Source organism: Triturus cristatus, chromosome 1_1 (genome assembly GCF_964204655.1).
Source record: "Triturus cristatus chromosome 1_1, aTriCri1.1, whole genome shotgun sequence".
Classification (NCBI taxonomy): Eukaryota; Metazoa; Chordata; class Amphibia; order Caudata; family Salamandridae; genus Triturus; species Triturus cristatus.
In genome coordinates, this window is record NC_140579.1 from 1,281,305,446 (window position 1) to 1,281,326,062 (window position 20,617).

General features: G+C 43.5%; 1 protein-coding gene across 12 annotated transcripts in view; it reads right to left on the reverse strand.

Moving 5' to 3' along the window:
* LOC146871964 (KAT8 regulatory NSL complex subunit 1-like) overlaps positions 1-20,617 on the reverse strand; it is a 1,874,485-nt gene that overhangs the window by 1,180,788 nt on the left and 673,080 nt on the right. For all 12 annotated transcript variants that reach the window (XM_085652540.1, XM_085652525.1, XM_085652531.1 and 9 more), the window contains exon 3: positions 18,456-18,597. In XM_085652540.1, the coding sequence (XP_085508666.1) occupies positions 18,456-18,597 (142 nt within the window). The remainder of the gene's footprint in view (positions 1-18,455; positions 18,598-20,617) is intronic.

Consider the following 20,617-nt stretch of genomic DNA (forward strand, 5'->3'; position numbering starts at 1 on the left):
TTCCGTAGAGTCTTCTTGGATCGGAATCGGGCACAGGCCATACATTTCGATTAGTCTTGATCCGGCGAGAGGCATTTGTTGCACACCGGGTGGACATCGATATGTGGATATTTGGCGTGGCATACAGGACACCGTTTGAATGGGGTCCTCGATTCCATCGTCGAAGTAAGGTCGATGGTCGGATTAAACGGATCCGAAAAACTTGAAGAAGTTTGCTAAACCAAGCAAGAAAGCTGTCGATACCGAGCGGGAACAGTACCGACGAAAACTAAAGGCCTTTTGGCCTTAAACTAAATTTTCCTAACTTGAGCTAAGATAAGCACATCCGAACCCAATGGCGGAAAAAAACAATCTCAGGATGGAGAGGATGCCCATGCGCACTGTGGTCCAGGGGAGGAGTCACCTATCTCAGGATACTTCGAAGACTCTTCCAGGACAACAACGTGCAAACATCCGGACCCAACACTAGGCGGCGATCTATGCACATATATGAATTCAGCAGCCCACATGCCTCGAACATATACGGACTATTGAAGCCCGTAAAAGAGAAATGCAAGGTGAAGCATGGGATAAACTTAGTTTAGCTGCAGCAACTAATAGTAAACTATTCTGGGAGACAGTAAATTTCCCTTTTTTAAAAGATGATTGCCAACCAGAATTAACCTCGTATGTAAATTGTAATGCCTGGATTGAATATTTTACTAACATTTTTAACCCAGATAGGATTGACAATAGTTCCTCCATTGACTCTACCTGGCCCGTTTTACCCCTATTGATAAATATTGAAGAAGTATATGAAGGACTAGCGGATAGCAAAGGAGGTAAAGCTCCAGGGCCGGATGGGGTTCCTATTGATTTATATAAGAATGAAATTAATCTATGAGCCCCGATTTTAACTAGGATTTTTAATGTCGCTGTAGAAGACCATTTTCAGCCGTCTTGGGGACATTCATTAATTATCCCCCTTTTTAAAAAAGGTTCTAAATCAGAAGCCTGCAATTACCGACCAATATAGTTATTAGACTCTTCCATTAAGGTAATGAGTAGGATTCTGTTGAAAAGGCTCGAATCCTGGGCCTTAGACAACAAAATCCTGTCACAAGCCCAATATGGGTTTAGGAAGGGTTTAGGTACACTGGAACAGTGTGTCAACCTTGATCTGCTTATTAGCAAGTACACTTTAGTGAAAGGGGGTAACCTGTTCTTATGTTTTGCCGACTTAAGTAGCGCGTTTGATCTTGTGGATCATTCGATACTGTGGCGCATACTACTGGCTATTGGTGCCCTAAAGGAATTGTTTATTTCTTGGCAAGACTTTATGAACGTCTATCCAGTAGTGTGTGCTATGGTACCGCAGGTGAATGTACCCCGTTTTTTAACGTTAAAAGGGGCATCCGTCAGGGTTGCGTTCTGGCCCCACTCTTGTTTTCATTGTTTATTAACCAAGTGGATGCAACCTTAAAACAGTTACCCGCAGATGCCCCCTTGATAGATGGCCAGGCTGTCCCAATTTTATTATATGCAGACGATGCGGTTTTATTGTCACGTATCCCAATAGGCCTCCAGCGCCTTATTAATAATTTTATATTGTTTATTAAGGACAGAAAACTTTTCATTAATAAATCTAAGACATTTGTAATGACATGTGGGAAAAAAACATCTAAGTAAAGTAACGCCTTTTTTCTGGAGGGCACAAAAATGTACTCTGTTAAATCTTTTTGTAATCTTGGCGTAACCTTTACAGGAGATGGGAAATGGTTATGCGAATACGATAACATACGACATAAAATGAGTAGAAATACCAATAGTATTTTTAGATTTTCAACCAAAGTGGGAGCCAGAAGAATTAAAGATATAGTTGCTATTTATAATGCCAGGTGTGTATCTTCTGCTCTTTATGGAGCAGGCATCTGGGGCCACCATTCTGAGAAGTCACTACAGCAAGACGAAAACACTTTCCTCAAACGCTTGCTGAGTGTTGCCCCTTCGGCCTCTATAGACTTGATACATCAGGAAGTGGGACTTAACTATATTTCAGACTTAGCCGCCGTACGTCCTCTTCTATTATGGCGCTCTATTTGGTCGAAAGAGGAAACGTTATTTACACAACGTATTATTAAAGACTGTCTGAAGTTTGACTATTGTTCCCGTATCCCCTGGTTGAGTTTTATTAATTATTGGTATAGACTTTTGTTTAATTGTAATATCTACTCAGAACCAGAGAATGTGACTTTATTTGCAAAAAGGGGGATTAAAGAAACCTTTTTAGATTATAAAAAGGTGGTACGAGAGAGACTAATTGGGAAACAACCCACTTTGATATACTACCAACAATTAAATCTTAAAGCTGGTTGTCAGGCATATCTGACTGATGTAACGAAATCCACTCAACGTTTTGTCCTGACACATTTAAGGCTAGGGATCGTTCATCATCTTGTGGCTTTCCCGATTATGAAAAAAAGCACTAGCTCTGTGTTTCCTTGCGATATGTCTAAGCAAAGTTGTTGTAACTTTTTAATGTTCTGAAAATTTTATCTCTCACTAAGGAAATTTTATTTGAAACCCCCGTTTTTAAAATATAATGTACGGACCATTAAAAATGCTATGAGGCTAGTTTCTACCCTGGAAAGCCCGGATGTTTTCTTTTACGTAGCGTTGTACATCTTAAAAAGTATTGCTGCTAGGAAATCCATCATTCCTTAAGTTTGTATATAAAATGAACTGAGGTTAACTAATTTGCACAGAACTGAATACAGTTGACAAGCGCCATTTTATAGAAGCCAAAATAGGAATATAGTTGGCATATGACACTTTATAGCGTAATTTGCACAGAATGTTCATCGTTGGCACATGTCACTTTTTGTAAAATCTGTAGATATTTTACTATGTATTTTACTTTTTGAATGTTGCAGAGGCTGTTATAATGTATAATGTTTTTCCTTTTGTCGCTTATATGGTTGTTATTACAAACCGAATAAAGCTTTCGAACTGAACTGACTAAGGCACAGAATACTGCGCCTTGCCAGAGAAGGGCAGTGAACCACAGACCTGTAAATAGCACCGTGATTAAGCACTTTATTATCATCTTGTCATTCTAACTGCTTAACAATCACTGCCCTGCCGACGAGCAAGCCTTTCATCCAAGGATGAACAAGCTAGCTAGGGGCCACTAAAACGAGGGCTTTGGCAGCCTTTGGAGAAGAGTAACTCAAGCCGCTTCTCTGTAGTCCCGGCAGAATCAACCAAACACAGACACAAAAGCATGCATTTTTAAATTCACAACATTTATAGAAGCACACTGGCGCGGGGGAACCCTGAGATTTCGGGTAAGGCAGTGCTCCTTAAGACCAGGCACATCTGGGCAGAAAGGGGCTCCTATGGCATATGCAGGCACGTGACTCGCTGTCCTGAACCTTTCAGAGGTACAGGACAACTCCCGAATTGTCCCAAGTTTCCCCCAGACCAGTTATCATCGGAACATTATTTCTTACAATTACACACTCTGGTGCAGAAACAACCAGCCCGGTCCTGAAAAGTCTGGAGAACCCCAGAGGCCAGCCAGATCTTCTCTTAACATCTATCTTACAATATCACAGTCCTAGAATTACACAGTCCCTACTGCAAAAAAAAAACAGCCCTATCATAACATTTAAAGCACAGGTGCATGTAATGCAGCAATGGACGGACCAATGCGATACATCGCATAAGAACTTCTGTCACTGCCCGACAAAGCTAACTGCGATCACACTCCTTGTGAAGCACATACACTGATCACGGTTCCGACAGCCAACCCCGTCGCAAACAAGATACGTCACAGAGCACAGGCAACGTCCAGGGTGAACTCAAACCAGGAGCAGCCCCTGGTCCTACCTTTATTCAAGGTACCCGTGATGAGCCGGAACAGAGTCCGCAGGCACTTGAAGATCCCAATGACTGCATCGCTTGGAGCAGCTGCTCAGGGTGACACGAGCAGCAGGGTCACCTCTCTCCGAAAGCAAAGGAAGAGGAAGATCCGCCAAAATGATTCGCAAACTTCTATTCCACTTTGGGGCAATGCAGATAAACGCCTAGGCTGCAGGTTGTACTGGAGTATGAAACAGCGCGTCCTTCTCTGAGAGGTGTTCCCCTGGTAAAATAAATCTCGTGGGATGGGGTTGCAGCATGCCGTTCTTTTTTTTCTTTCTAAAATATCTGTCGTTTCCGGTCACCTTTCACTGCGTCTCCCCCTTCTCCCTCTTTCGCTATATACACAGCATGCGTGCTGGTTATGTATGATATGACCTCCCGTGGATGTATGCCCTAGAGAGAAGTTAATGGGTACGGATAGACCTGGATAACCATGGGAGAGCGGTTTGCTTTACTGAGCTGTGCTGACTATCTTCACCGGGCAGCGGTAATGCAGCAATTAATGCTCGGATTGGAAAGGGTGCTTGCTGGATGGTGGCTGCTGCACAGAGCTGCAGCATCCAGCGCGTGCCTTTGTGCTCGCTCTCAGGGCTCGGGCTGGGGCTTTCAAATTTGTGCCATCGACGCCCTGTTATCAGAGAGAGGTGCAGCACTTTACAGATACAATCCAAAAAAATACTGTCAATGCCAGAATATATCTTTAAAATGCTTACATGAGGCACGGTCTCCATTGTCCTATAACTGGTGGCTGGAAAAGTACGTTTGGGAGTGTGGGTAGCCCTGCGTGAGCCCTTTGTTGTCTCTCCGTATACATTGCAGTCCGCATTACAAGGTTGATTAAAGCCTAAACCTGGAGAAGAAACTATTTATAATTGCGCAAAGTGGAAAGCAACAGAAAGGCAAATATTCACAAACAAGTTTAAAACTGACCGCGTGCGAACACGTCCAGGCATAGGTGTATCTTGGTTCCTGTAGCACAGCCAGCATGAAACCTGACTGAAGACCCCCAATTACGATGAAACCAGTCCTGGGTCGCTTGTGCTCTGGATTAGACAGGACCAGGCCTGGCAGTTCGGGCTGGACTGTTCTGACTGGAGCAGAGTGAAGACTGATTTACATATAGCTGGGTCCAAACTGAGGAGGCATGCTGTGCAAAATAATGATGGATTGGGATGGGACCCCGAGTAATTACCAGTGGCTGGGATTAATTCTAACATTTGATCCATCACTTTTTGTACACTGCAGTTACAAAGTGGCACACATTTGTATAGGACTGAGAGGCCTTGCACTGGAGGTGAAGAGGGGGCCTTTTGATCCTGTACAGTATGTATGTGGGGATGTGCCCCGGTAGTATTGATGTGAGAATAAGTCTAGTGCTGTTTCTGACTTTGCCCTTGCGCCAGAGCTGTGCGACTGTGGTGTCTAGTCGCACTGTGCCTCCACAGTGTGAATTGTGGGGCCTTGCGACTGCTGTATTCATGACTGTTAAGAACCAAAGAATCGCTTAGTGACCGCATGGTATTCACTGCCTTCGGGGAAGTGTCCCAGCCAATCAACTAGCAAGGGCAGAGGGGCGTGTGAGCGAGGCTGACCTCACAGAGACTACTCAATGACCCGCATTCACCGCAAAAGCGACAGATGTGTCAGCATGAGGGCGTGTGTGGAAGTGGAAGAGAGAGACTGTCCGCAGGTGATAAGTAATCGAGAGAGAAGAGACAGATCGTGTTTTAGAGCAGCTGGGATAGAGAAGGCAGGAAGTGAAATCACTTGATTCAATCACGCGCTATCTCACCGACTATCAGAGAGCACAAACTCGCCCTCTCACTCGGTGTCAGTCTCACTATAGACGCGCATGCAGCGTATTCCGTCTCGCAGCATGGGCAGAGATGCACGTTACCCGACTCGCAGTCGCCGCCTCACAGTCCCGCAGGTAAGTTAAGATGGCGAGAGTTTCACGGTACTCACGTGACTTGCAGGTCCCCTCAAAGCTCTGAAGATCCACACTGTCCCACGGTATTACAGATAAGAGCAGGCGCACGCAGGCGCACACACACACACACACACACACACGCACGCACGCGCGCACACACACACACACACACACACACACACACACACACACACACACACACACGATGAGTAGGTTCAAAACGGGCACTCAGTCTCGGAGGCCATGTCTGTGTCCAGGGTAAAGCAAAAGCACGCCGTGCGTAAGGGAGCAGAGCCGTATGCGTGCACATCTCCTGTCCTGCGCGCGTTGAGGGAGCCGAGCCTGTGCACATCTGCTGTCCCTTGTGCCAACGCTGCCAGCCGTGCGCGTGCACGTCCTGTCCCTCTTCGCCCACCAAACCGACAACAATAGGTCTCGCCAAGGCAAGCAGAGCTATACCAGGGTGAGAGAAGAGCACTAGAACACAGCTAAACAATTGGTAGAGGTGAGCCCAAAGCAGAAAACTGTAAGGTACCAGTACGAACAAATAGGAGCTAAAACACTGTGCAAGATTGAAGCACACCTTTAGCTCAGTTTTACAGGGTCTACTAAAAAGAACCAAAAGGACTTGACATATTCAAGTTTTGGAGAACTGGAGTTTGTCTCGGCAGGGCAGATTTAAAAAAAATATAGAAGTTGTGAATAGCAAGCATAAGCATGGCAAGTACCAAATGTACTATATGAACAATAACGAAGTAAAAACCGCTACGACAGTCTAGGATCTGCGCCGGTCAGGTTTGTATTAACACTTAGAGTGAAGTAGAACTCGTGTTACTCGGATGCCAGAGTTGGATTAAATTACTCTATTTCCGAAAAAGCTAGCCGAGGTTCAACCAAGTCACCATTTTACTTCAGAATAACCCGCTACCAAAAATTCGGACTTAGAACACCCAACACAGTCTCTCTGATAGCTACTCACCTCCTTGGCACAATCCTTGAGAGCAGCAGCAGCAATGAGAGTTCACAATTACAAACACGGGGCACACATCTTTCCTGCTATAATCCATTTGAGCAAAGGCCAGAAGTAGGAAGGAAACGGGAGAAATCTGACTAGAAGTGCCCAAGATCAGAGTGTGCTAGCTGACAGCAGGGCACATAAATGCTCACATCAGAGTGAGACAGGAGCATAGTTTCAGATTTGCACACAACTTATGCCGGGATCTGAAAGAGGTCCGAAGAGCTTGGATTGCGTTCAGTCGCTATCAAAGCTATATTAAATATGAAAGGCAACTCATCTCAGCCCCTCCTACTTTTTTTTCCACCACTAGGATTATGTGCAACCCGGCCACAAGCCACCATGCGGCCACTGTCCCACCAACCGTCTGCACGAAGGCTCGGCCCAAATGTAAACAGAGCAAAGATTAGCACACCCTGCAACCCGCAAGTGGCCAGTCATATACAAAAATGTATGGGAACTGATACTATGATATTATGATATTATGAGCAAGCAAGGACAGGCGAGCATCCAGACAAACTTCACCCGCTGTTCACAGTTCTTGGAGACAGAGGGGTTGTATGAAGCGCTGCAGGAAACTATAGTTATTAGCATTATTATTTGGGCTGGGAATACACCCTGTAACAACTGTTAGTTTGGAATGGCCACTTCATTTGTGGGTCATATTAAAACGACTGCTTTTTCGACCCATTGAACTTAACTTTTAATTTAAACATGCCAATAAAAGTAACACTATGCCACAGTTGTATGATAATTTAGGTGAACATCCGTAAACGGGAAAATTCATGACAGTTTCCAAGGGGCTAAATACTAAAACATGGACAATGCAAGATCTTGATATCGGAGGCTTTTCATTCCAACAAGGTCGATCCATTGCTTTTAGTTGATAATTTAGCAAACACCAAAGCAATCGTTGTCAATTTCGATCCAAAAATAGGACTGCTTTGAAAGGAACATTTTTGCGCGCGTTCAGGGAGCCTAGCCGTATGCGTGCACATCTCCTGTCCTGCGCGCGTCGAGGGAGCCGAGCCCGTGCACATCTGCTGTTCCTTGTGCTAACGTTGCCAGCCGTGCGTGTGCACGTCCTGTCACCCTTCGCCCACCAAAACAAACAATAGGTCTCGCCAACACGAACAGCGCATGCACTGCGTCGCTAGGCGAGACCTAAAAACAGGCTGCATTGTACACACGCGCCACTTCCGCTTTTGCACAACCTACATGACTTCTTTACAAAGGCCTGAGATACTAGTAACTCAGAAGTGATGAGGAAACATTACTGGACTTCCTCTGTACACCAAGGATTTAGAATTCCACCTACATCTCCAAAACTATCTACAAAATATCAAGAAAGAACACTGGGTTGGAATTCTGCAATGAGCTATTGCAAGTGGTTAAACTGTTAGCTAGAATTCTTCCCATCACTTTGTGTGCTATTGTTGGGTCAACTAGTAGCTACCACAAAGCTTGCAGTGGTTATCTACGCACAGACCAGCCAACAAAGCAATTGCAAAACACAAAGAGTACCAGATGTTACAAAGTACCCAAGAAAGCATCTTTACATATCATTTTACATTCAGCATGTGCTTTCAAGATATTTTCAGCAAACTGAGCACAAGTTAATCGGCAAGAAACTGTACCGATTCTCAAGTTTGAACCCGAGGTTGATCTAAGTTGGCGTTCAGTGCTGACAAAACGGTTTAAGTTCTCTCGTAAGACCAGGTTAACTCGCTCTGCAGAGTCATTCATAAACAGAAGCATCAAGTAGTACAAATGCAAATCGCACACAATGAAAGGCCTAGAGAATGATATATCCCTAGAACAAAATAGGGGTAAGGGACACGAACTGTGAAATGATTTAGAAGGACTGGGGTCTAGAATGTAAGGCTGGGGAATGCAAGACAATGCAACAGCAGGAAATGCTTCCATGGAGGAAAGTGGTTGCTGCAATATCATATCAACCAAACATAAACAAGGTATGTGTGTGTGTGAGGGGGGGGGGGGGGGGGGGGAAATGGGTAGAGAAGCTGCTGAGAAACATAACCACATGGATACGTAACCCAGAGCCTGTAGCACTGTTACACACAGATAGTTGCTGGCCAATTTTACCTATTACTACGTCCACAACTGAATTCACGTCTTTTATCAACAGAACACTTGCATTTATATCACCTAAAAAGTTAAGCTTTACTACAGGCAAGTTCCCTCATAAGGAATTTATTCTTGTGCTTCATACACAAGCCAGAATCAAAGAAGATACAAGGTATAAACCTTGGTCTCTGTTATAGAAATTTAAAAAAAGAAATAATAAAAAACATGCGATACTCCTATATAACATTCAGAATAGTGAAATAGGAAATGCACAACACAATGTCTATTTGCAGTTAAGTCGGACAATAACGAACATTAAAAACAAAATGAGTGAAAAATGCAACGTTTTCAAATCTCATAATAACCAGAATAAAGAAGACAAAATTACCTCTCAAAAAACACAAGAAAGCAGTGTTCAATGCAATCGGAAAACTCAATAGTCTAGCAGCAATCCTCAAATAAGAACTAGTTAAGTACTCCACGAGCAAGGCAAAAAACTCAGCCATGTTTTCACAGGGCTACACAAAAGCATGTAGGAATTACCAAAATACAAAGCAGTAAATAATGTTGCAGTTCAAATTAACTTGCCACGGCCAATCCTTTACAGGTGGCTGCCTGCTGCAATTCCACAGGTTGTACTTCGTCCTCAAACAGGTCTTTACCCTCAAACTAAGATTATTTGCGCCCAACAACTCTGATTAACCATTCTTTTAATAACTTCCTCAGGTTACATCTAAACCAGTCTTTAGCCCAAAATCTCTATATCTACCCCTATTTCTTGGACTATATGTATTGCTAGCCCCCTTATCCTTAGAAGATTTGATGATAATTGTGAACTTATATTAATACCACCATGTATACGACAAACAAAAGCAGCAACTCTTCTGTATATAATTATGTAGCAAGTTTAGTGTAGTTTAGTGATTACACAAGATTTGATAAGATAACAGGAGAGCCAAGTATCAGCAGTGAGTTGATCAAGCAGCCGCTCAGTTTTTTACAACTCTAAAAGTGGGCTGCCACCCTATTCTTAATTTTTGCTTCACGCTCCTGACAAGTGAGAGCGAGAATACAAAGTGGTCCAGTCGAGTATGTCAACCCCTCATAAGACCCCATTGAGGTCTCACCGCCACCCCTCCAACCCCCACCCCCCCATGTCACAGGGCAATACACTAAAGGGGGAAACCTTCACCTAAAGTGGCCATTACTACAAACACCTTCAATCTTATCTTTCAGAGGTGCAATATTTGTATGCTGTTCCCTCTGTCACAGTCCTGCAGGCAACATGGTCAGCTGCACTGCTGTTGCAATACGTTCACATCCTTAAGAGAACATCAACGGTATGTAAATGTCTTCAAAACTTCCTCTTTCCTCAACTTTATATATTCATGTTCTTGCTTCAATCTTCAGACTTTCTGGTGAAGGCCATGAGCCACAGTTTAAGTTACCCAATGGCAGCGCTCTCCAATTCATTCTTTTCATTTAATGGATCGACCAAAAATTCAAGGTATGGACGATATTAACGACCTAAAGAGCAAATTCAGTTCCTACAGCTGAGGTGCTAATGCACTGCATAATATTTTCAGATGTCTGACAGGCCGGAGATTGCTCTTGGCTACAAGGTCTGTTGTGAAGATTATGTGCAACCTCTTTTCAGTCCATGTAGTAACTAGGCTGCCACTGGTGGAGTCCTGCTGATCCATAGTTGCCGCTGCATGATGTAGGACTAACCTTTGACCCATCTGGTTTAAATAAGTCTATACAGTAGTAGTCTGCTGATAAACTAGGCAGAGAACATAGGCGGGGACGTTTAGCAAAAGCCCTCTTTCCAAAAGATTCTGAAGACAGTCTTCCAGCACTAACTTATTTTCAGGAACAAACACCAACAAGCAACGTTTTGCAAACTGAAAGGCATGTTAACTTTGCAGGTAAAGCTTTCACTTCGCAAAATTTCGATTCTGATAAAGCAGCACTTTGGCAGTGTAATTTATTAACGTACTCCTGTCACTGCAAAGTGGTGTTTTAATTATGTCACAAATACACTTCACTCCGGCTTGAAAGCATTTCAAACTAGCTCTCAAACTATTGATTTTAAATTAGCTGGATTTTCAAGCTGCAAACTTTCAAGAGCTAGGGATTTTACATCCAAAAGGTCAGCACATGCGACCATCTTTGCTCCAATGCAATAATTATGGCATTTCGTAATGACTATTTCTCACGCAATCAATACCCCACTCTTGATATGGAACTGTTAACGGACAAAGCTTAAAAATAAGTTCAGTCCAATCCAACTTAGTTAACTTGAACTTGAGTTGCACGGCTTTGAAGCTCTTTTGTGTGCAAGTGGTAGCAATGTGTGAAAAGCCTAATGCAACATTTTTCTCTTGTAATCTGCAAAGTCATGACATCATAGGAGTCCAAACATTTCTTGGTTAAAGACTGCTCAAACATCCAGGCTAAGTAGCGAAAATGTCACATTCAAAATAATAGACTTTCTTTCCCCAATTAACTATCAGGAGGCTATTGATTTCAAGATTAACGGAATCAAGTTACTAATTAGTTTAACAGAATAAAAAGTTGCTGAATATCTGGGGCCTGCAGGGCTTTTCAATGGCTCCTTACCTATGAACAGTCACCTTCAATTTCATTTGTTTCACAAGATAGCAGGTATAGTCTGAACTTCTGCTCCTAACATCACATGTTCTTGGATCGGTCCCATGAGTAGCCTCTCATATGGCATTAAATGGATGCAGGAAGCCATCATGCCCAATATTATCCATACCGTCAGAGACTGACCCTTGCGGTAGTGACAAGCTTGTTGCGTTATTGCTAGTGCTTTTTTTCCTAGGGAGCGCTCTTGCATGGGTTGTATTAATTCCTGCTCTCAGGAAGACCTTTTCCCTCTGGTGTAGGTGATGATTTTTCCCTATTTGATGGAAACACTGTACAAACTGGATTTCTCTATACTGTTTTGATGCTGTCTGCGCAATAGGAAAAGGAGTTTGCCTCACCAGCCAGTCGTCTAGGTAGGGATACATGTGTATTTCCTTTCTTGTTAAGTGTACTGCTACAGCTAATAAGAATATTGTGGGTGCTCATTTTATTCCGAATTGTAGTACCCTGAATTGGTATGTGGTTTGTCTATTATGTAGCATAGAAGCTTGTGACTGTAGTTTGTTAGGATGTGTAACTAGGTGTCCTTCAGATTTGTAATAGTCAAGTATCTGCTTCCCAGACTTGTGGAATGACTTGTCATGTTGACTTTTGCGTGATTATGAACGGATTTAAGAAGCAGAGGTCTAATATTGGTCGCAGTGGCTTTTTCGGTTTAGGATCCAGAAAGTATGTGGAGCATGTTCCTTGGTCGACTTCCTTTGAGGGTACTCTTTCTAATGCATGTTTCTGCAACAACTCCTGTTGTATATGACTTTCCTCTTCCAGATATGTTCTTTCTTTTGGTCCCCGCCTTGGTGGATATTTTATTAGTTCTTTGAAATAGCAGTGTTGGATGGTGTTGAGTACCAATTTGTCTGATTAGACATACCTCCACTGCTGGAGGAAGGATCCATTCTTCCCTTCCACAGGTGTGTGGTGCAGAAACCTGGCTTTATATGTCACTTGTTTGCGAGGCCAGTTCCTCGGAAGGGCTGTACCCTACCTCTCGGTTGTCTGAGAAAAGGCTTTCTCTGTGGTGCCTGATACTACCACTGTTCCCTGCGCCCGGCTTGTCTGATAGAAGGGTTGGTGTGGGACACTAGGTTGTAAACACACCCTTCTTGTTGGTCTTTTTGAGGGGGCTGCTCTCCCCTCTGTTGTGAACAGTAAGGCACCCATGGACTTTGCATTCGTGTCTTTTTTCAGCTGTTGTGGTGTCATCCATTGCACTACCAAAGAGGAGTTCTCCGCTAAACAGCATATTGATGTTAGCCACAGATTCATTTTTGAACACTGAAACAACCAGGTGTGTCTCCTTAATGTTGTCCCCGACAACAGCTGTCTACATGCTGTGTCAGCAGAGTCTGCCAATTTTAAGCATATGTTGACTATATTCTTGCCTCCCTCTTTAAGAGAATTTGCCCTCTGCTAATACTGCTTTGGGAGGTTCTTCAGCAGTTCTCCCACCTCTCCCCAGTGCTGGCGGGCATATCTGTTAAGTAGTTTGTGATGCACCCCTACATAGTGGCTCCCCTTTCGAATTTGCACCCCACCAACTCCATTCCGTTACTCTCCTTATCAGAGGGTGGCCCTGATGAAATTGGCACGTTCGGTCTTTTCCTTGGTGGCGCAGCCACAATGAAGTCTGCCATTGCGTTGCCTTTTTAGCAGGGTTCCTTGAGGAATGTCTACACGTTTCTACTCTGGGCGTTACTGACTTGCAGGTCGCTGGGTCTTTGAAGCCTCTCTCACCTGGTTCAAAATGCAAGGGAGCATTGGCAAATACTGGCATTTGCTTTGAGGGGAGGAGTATTTCAAACAGGAGGCATGTGTGGACTCCCTATTAGTCTGCTGCTCTCTTCCTGATCATGTTCTACATTGACGTATTCGTGTCTATTCGCTCTTCTCTTGAATCGGAGTTGAGATCATGCAATTGTTCTTCCACATCTTCGGCTTTGTGGACCAGATCCTGGGCCATTCTCTTCGCTTCACTTGGTCTTCTTGGGGCTCTGGAGTAAGAGTGGTTTTGAATCCACTGTTTCTCTCCTCCTCCCTCCTCCAGGGCCTTTTCGTCAGCAGCTTTTTAGGGAAGCAAAATTCCCTGAGGGAAGTATAGAAATCCTTTTTATTTTAGAGGACTGCCGCCATCCCAACCTCGAGCCACCTCCTTATTGCGATTGCCCGCTCTTTGGTGAAGTCAGTTCGGCGGCCTCGTTATCGGTGTTGGTATCCAGGCTGGCATTTTCTTTGGCATCTCTCGAATGCGTTCTGCTTCAACGCCTTCGCCTTTTTGGGTATCTGCTTCCTGCATGGTTCTGGTTATTCAAACCTCGACTTGCATTCGGTCGGCGAGTGCCTAGGGAGTTTTTGGTGACTTGGAGTCCAATATTCTTGCCTCTGACCCTTTCTTTTTTAGCATTACCGGTCAGAGCTTGTCTTTGTGCTCAAACTCAATGTCGATGGTCTTCTCCGTCGGCAATTATGTCCTCTTCCTTGTTCGACAAGCCAAGATCTCTTTATAAAGGATTTTCCTTCTGCGCCTCTATGTAATAGCGTGCCTGCCTCAGGTTGTCCCTGGCTCTCAATTTCTTAGGCTTAAACTCTGTGCACGCCTCGCAGCCCTCAATGTTGTGGTTTCTCGATAAGCGAAGTTTGCACACCTGGTGGTTATCCCTCTGTGCAAACTTGTGGTGACACTGTGGGCAGAGCCTAAAGGTTGTGTGTTTCTCCGTCTCCCTCAGAACATGGTACCATTAGCTACGCATTTTCAGACCACCTCCCATTGGCCGCCTATAGGCCCCACTTGCGTGGGTGTATCTCCGTGGATATTGGTGGATCCCTCAGCAAATCTATTGCTCTGCTATGGTGGTGTTTGAATGAAAACTTCTAATTTATTTGGGCCTAACCTTCACTGTCCTTTCTTCTCAGTGTTCTGGGTGTCTTCAGCAGTGCTTCCAGACCAAACAGTGGAAAAGAAATAAGATTGTGACGACACACAGGGGGCTTCCTGAGTGGGCATCTGACATCAGATGACTAGGCACCAAATGGTGGCAACAATTTACACCCAACAAAAAACAAAGGAGACAAACTACAAAAGGAGAGTTCCGGACTCGACCACTATATGGTGGAATAAAGCACAGCAAGTAAATACAGAAAGGAAAAAAAAACACTCTGCAAAGCCATTTCGCCAGAAAGATTCATGTTCTGTGGATAGATTATGAAGCATTGTTCTCTGGGAGGTTGGGTAGGTAGAGAATCAATGTTGGTTTGCAAACGTGTTTAAGTATGTTCCGTCCCACCAGTGCTTCTTTGCAGGAGTGCCTCACGAGTGTGGTCCCTATGCACAGTGGTCTGCTTGGTGTCCACAGCGTCCAAGGCCAACTTTAAGTAGGTTTTGCTTATTGTGTTTATCTCCTGAACCAATGCCTTTCCCCTCTTTCGATATTGCTCAGACAGGTATTGGACAAGAGTCTCCACTTCCCACCGTTGGTTGGCATACCTATTCAGGAGGCCATTAGAATTTGGAATGTTCCATTAAACAGCTGCTGAGCACTCCATTTTCTTTCCAGCCATGTCCACCTGTTTACTCTCTGCCTGGTGGTGGACCAACAGATGCTGCTGAGTTAGCCCTCTTGAAGGCTATGGACGCACTGATGGGTGTCTACTGCCACTGACCCTTTGATGTAAGCAGGGTGCATTGTGGAGCGTCTATTTACTCTCAACGCGTGGAGTAACAGCCTTCGACGAGGCTAGCTCTCTAAAGGCCTCCCTTCCCTTGTCCAACACGCTTGGTAACATCAGGAGGAACTCGCTTCTTTGTTAAAAAGGTAGCAGAGTCTAGCAGAATCAGGATACCCCTGGTTACTGATTCAATTTGATGCCAAAGGTGTCGGCAGCACATTTTACAACCGTGTTGTACAGAGGAGTTGTTCAGCAATGTGGGCATCGAGGGGTGTATATTCAAGCCTCTTCTGGTGACTGTGTTGCAGGCTTATAAAACCATAAGTTTCCGATAATTATTTATGTTCCTCTGTGTTGAGCTTTCCTCATTGTTGAAACGTTTTATTAGTGTTTTTCAATTTTTTGTGTGAAAAAGCTGCGTCTCCACTCTATCCCAAACCCAATGGCACAAAAAATTATTTGAAGATGGCGATCACACGATGGAGTTTCCGGGGCGCACGTCTGATGTCAGAAGAGGGACGGATCACCAAATGGTCAACTCCAAATAAATAGGGTTTTTTTTAAGCGGCAATAGGGAATATTTCGGACCCAATCACTAGATGGCAAAATAATGTACAGCAGTGAATCCAGGAAGATGCACGTCGCAAAAATGTTACTGCCCAAGTTCCTCGTCTAGAATATCAAGTTCACAAACTGATTATCTCAATCAATATACTGCATACCAGATGACTATCTCAGTAACAATTACTTAATGAAAACTTTAATACGTGTAAACATTTATAAGAAATGGAAAAGTACTGCAGAGAAGACTATTTTCATGCTCTCCCTTTCAAAACAAACATGAAAGAGTGGTTTTATAGGCCTAGAACCTTAGAGGAAAAAAAGCCATCACGTTAAAGCAGCCAAAAATCTTGACAAGCCCACAATGCAAAAAAGTGGAAGCTAATCCCCACATTCTACTTTCTTTCTGTGGCATAGGACAAAACTTCTGCTATAAGCGACACAAATGAACATGGAACCACTGGGACTTCTTAGTTACTGTGGAGATCAGGGGAAAGGAGCAGGTTTGGTCTTTTCGTTGAAGCTCGTATATTTAGACACGGGCAGACCCTAAGCAAGGAAGCAGCTGACAGAGCTTTGCAGTGAAAGGAGATTACGGCTTGGAGTCTGATAATTTGTCAGCAGGCAAAAAATTGTTGATCTGTCTTGTGTTGCCTGGATATCATTTATTAATATGTCAATGCACTCTTTATGCAGCTGAAGGACCTGAAAGTGGAGAGTTCCAACAGATTCTTCCCATAAAACAAGAGGGTAATGTACCTTCCTATTTATGATGGTATTGGCATTTTATAAAAATAAAAAATAAAAAGGAGTCGCTGTACACCCAACCAACCCTCCTCCAACCACAGACTGTCACATATTTTCGCCACAGCACTTCACAAAGATTGGGACTTCAACACCCACAGTCATTAGGCTCAATATATTTTCTTGAGCATGTTCCTAGAGTTAATAGAGCAGTTCCACTGTATCCCATCACTCACACCGAGGGAGACTTTCATCCTCTCTGGTCAAATCTGTGGCAACACACCAATAAAAATCTGTTCAATTCCGGAGTGCAATGTCACTTCAGGAGACTTGACCTGCTAGATGAGCAAGTGTGTTATTGATCTCTGAAGCACAATATAGCACACAAAGGTTCAGTAAAAGACTATTCGGTAGACCAGAGAAGCTGCAGCCTGTGTCCACCACTGCAGACAGCAGTGATATGTTCTGCATGACTTTAAAATGGAGCACTGCAGCAGTAGCTCTTCGAGCTGAAAGGGCAGTAAGAAAACAGTAAAAACAAATGTATATAAAAATGAACTAAACTCCACACAGAAATTGCTGAGCACAAAATAATCTGGCTCCAATCTACAAAGATGGGAAGAAAAAAAATGAAACAGTCAAAGTCGATGAAAGGAAAAAGAAAAATCCCCGACCAAAGCTTATAGGGTTTCCAACCTTTTCTGTAATAAGATCTATCTATGTTCAATGAATCTCACTGAGCTACTAATATTAGTGTGCCAATAGTGACCACAGACAAAACTACATCAGTCACCCAATGCAAAATCACCTGAAGTGATCACCTGATTACACTAGGCAGGACGGCCAGCCATAATGTGAAGACTATCCATTTGGAATGCCACATGTACATGGTTAATTTATGACAGCTCTTGCTACAATGCCCCTGCCACAGAATCGTTAATATTAGAAGCAAGTTTCCTGAGCACCTCACGATTTATCACCCAAATATTACCTTTATATACATTTTAGAAATCCAGCCATTTTCTTCAAACATCAGCTTATTAGGTCTGAAAATCCACATTTAAATCTCCAATGCACGCTTTTCAGGTTTTGGATACATGTGTGAAATTAGCTGTGCAAAAGTTTCTCTTTTAGTAGGCTGGGCTGCACACAGGAGAGCTACTTAGAGGTAGCTAGAGAGCTACACGATGGAGAATCCTAGCGCCTTATACCGAGGTGTGTGGTACCGGTGTGTGCAAAGCTGTACTGAAAAGCTATAGGAGAAACTCCAAGACCCATCACTAGGTAGAGGGATACCTAAAGGATGAGAATGGGGGGAAGCAATGATGTAGAAGCAAGCCTTAGTATCAAAAACGGTGCAAAGGAAAGCCCTTGTGGTGAGCACGTAGCTGTGTAGGTATCCTTTTAAGGAAGAGGGAATTCGTTTTAGATTAAAAAAAGACATCAGCTGGATTGATGGAGTAAAACGCCAACTGTTTGTAAGGAAAATGGACCCTTTTGTAATACATCTCCTCCTTTGTCTGATAACCCCCAACTACAATTTTGGGGCTTTCTGCACAACATTGGATTATTCGGTTTTCAAATAATAGAAAAAGTAAAATTTTTAACAAGCAGGATAAATGATTAGAGAAGTATGCCACAAATTGTTAATGATTGCGCGGACATAATAGTGCGAGACTTGAACAACACGGCCTACTTCGGGTCGTGGAGACCGCAGGTAGGCAAGTAACTTAAAACCTCAAAATCAACAGTCAGAAATTGTTTAACCCCATATACTCTTTAAACGGCATGTGTCCACCAACACAACCCACATACGTTCACACTTCAGAGCCTGTAGCTTCATACATGCAAATTAGGATAAAGTATTGTGCTTACCTTGTTTGCACGAATCTGCTTGTAAATATCAGTCTGCTGTCGGATCCGATATTCCAGGTCTGAAACGTGCGCTTGGAGCCAGTTCCAGCGGCTCACAATAGCAGCGCGATGAACTGCCCACTGCCAGTCTGGCCGACGAGTCCTGGTTTAAAGAAAATGATGTATAAGTAATGCGAATAGGCAACCTCAGACTAAACTTTGCAAGTTGCACTTTGCTTATTCAATAAGATTCATATACAAACAAAACAAAACACGAGTAAGTTGTATGTATAGGCTTCAAAAACCTTCAGCCGTCTAAACAAGGCCTTCATGAAACTGAAAATAATGGGAGCAAGTGATATCGAAATGAAGCATAAAAAAATAACGGGAGCAGGTGATATCGAAATGAAGCATAAGATAACTGGCTGAAGCCAAAAGTAGTCTTGTGAGACTTCAGTATTGCATGTACGCCCGCTGTAAAGGACAGTAAACGCCCACAAGTCCATCCACAGACCAGGAAAAAAACACCATTAATATGTTTTTATGTGACCTGTTTGAAGGCGCCTTATAGGACTATCAAAGTGGCTAAAAAGAGAATGAGTAAAGTCTGCAGACAGCACACATGCTGTACGGAACCGTAAAGCACTACTGACTGACTCCAATATCATCAAGGCACACCATTCAAATACTCACTGCAGTCTTCTGTAGGATTTGGCAGTAGGCCAAAATAACATCCTCGTCCTTAAAGTTCAATGTTGATTTGCTTACTTCCACACATTTTCCAGGTGACTACAGAGGCTCCACACTATGGAGCAACATGTTTTGATCCACAAGGATGCATGAGGTGTATGGATAGACGATATTCAGTTACCATCCTTTTGAGACACAGATTGGTACATAGGATACGTACAGATCAGTAAATCAGTTGCAGAGTCACCAGTATTCAAGAAGCCCGATGTTTTATTCAATCTAACTACTGAATATTTAGTGCAAAGTGGCTCTTTCGAGCTTAGTCAAAAACGTGTCGTCAGTCTTCAGTCAATGTTTAAAAGAAGAATTCTTGAACCTACCAAATGAAAGCCCTTTCCATGAACCTTCTAACCAAAAGGAGGATATGCAGGCTGATTCTAGAAAAGACAAGCGATCTAAAGATAGTTGTTGTTACCTTAACTACCAAAGGCTTATATATATGTGCTGCAGAACTCCGAAAGGCAGCACTACAATACGATTTTTCCCTTTGTATTCCTCGTAGAAGCACTAAGCCCAAATCCTCGTACGACAATGAGTACAAACACACCAATCCTGTCAGGCAGTGCTCACTAAACTAGCTGCCTAGATGAACAGCTTCCAAGACTCACTCATCCTGCTCATACACCTATCAAGCGAACAAAGCACTTGGCCACTTTACGGTTCTATGTTCAATCAGTGCACTACCGCACAAGCAAGTCTCTAAGAACCCAGGAAGACAGACCTTCGGCCGTCAAGAAAACTACAGACAGATACCCGACTTTACCTTCAGTTATTACTAAAACTATGCGGTACAGACAACTAGATAAGAACTTATGAGATCAGCTCTAATTAATTCATGCTTTGATTACCATACGTCAATCTAAGGGTAAATACAATACCTTAAACACAATGGGCATGATTTTGATGCGGTTTGGAAAGCTTTCTGACTGAATGGGCTTGGGAATGGTTTCAGAAAGAATCTGATCGGGAGAGTCCAACCGACCTAGTATGATGCATCCGGATGCTTTCAGATACGATTTGGTTGGACTCCTATTGACTTCAATGGGAGCCTGTGTTCCAACCAAATGCATAGGCTGCCATTGAAGAAAGGGGTGGCTGGGGAAATTCAGGCACTCTGTGGCGAGCACCCCCTGGTGCCTTCTACACTGTGCATGTCTGGTAAGAGGGGACCCATGGGTACCCCTACGGGCCCGATTGGGAAGGCTCTGGGTGTTGGAAAGGAGTTCCAAATGAAAAAACAATTATGGAACAAACTGTGGAAAGCAGTCAAATTGTAACAGGTGAAGTGGTGGGAAGCAACAGCTTTACAAAAGTATGAGGACTGAGAGTCCCAAGGGGTTTAAGGGTCTTCATCACCCCAACTTTTAATAATCCTGATTTAATTGATGAATGGGCTACCAATAACCACAATTGTACCACTGATATTGAAGAAC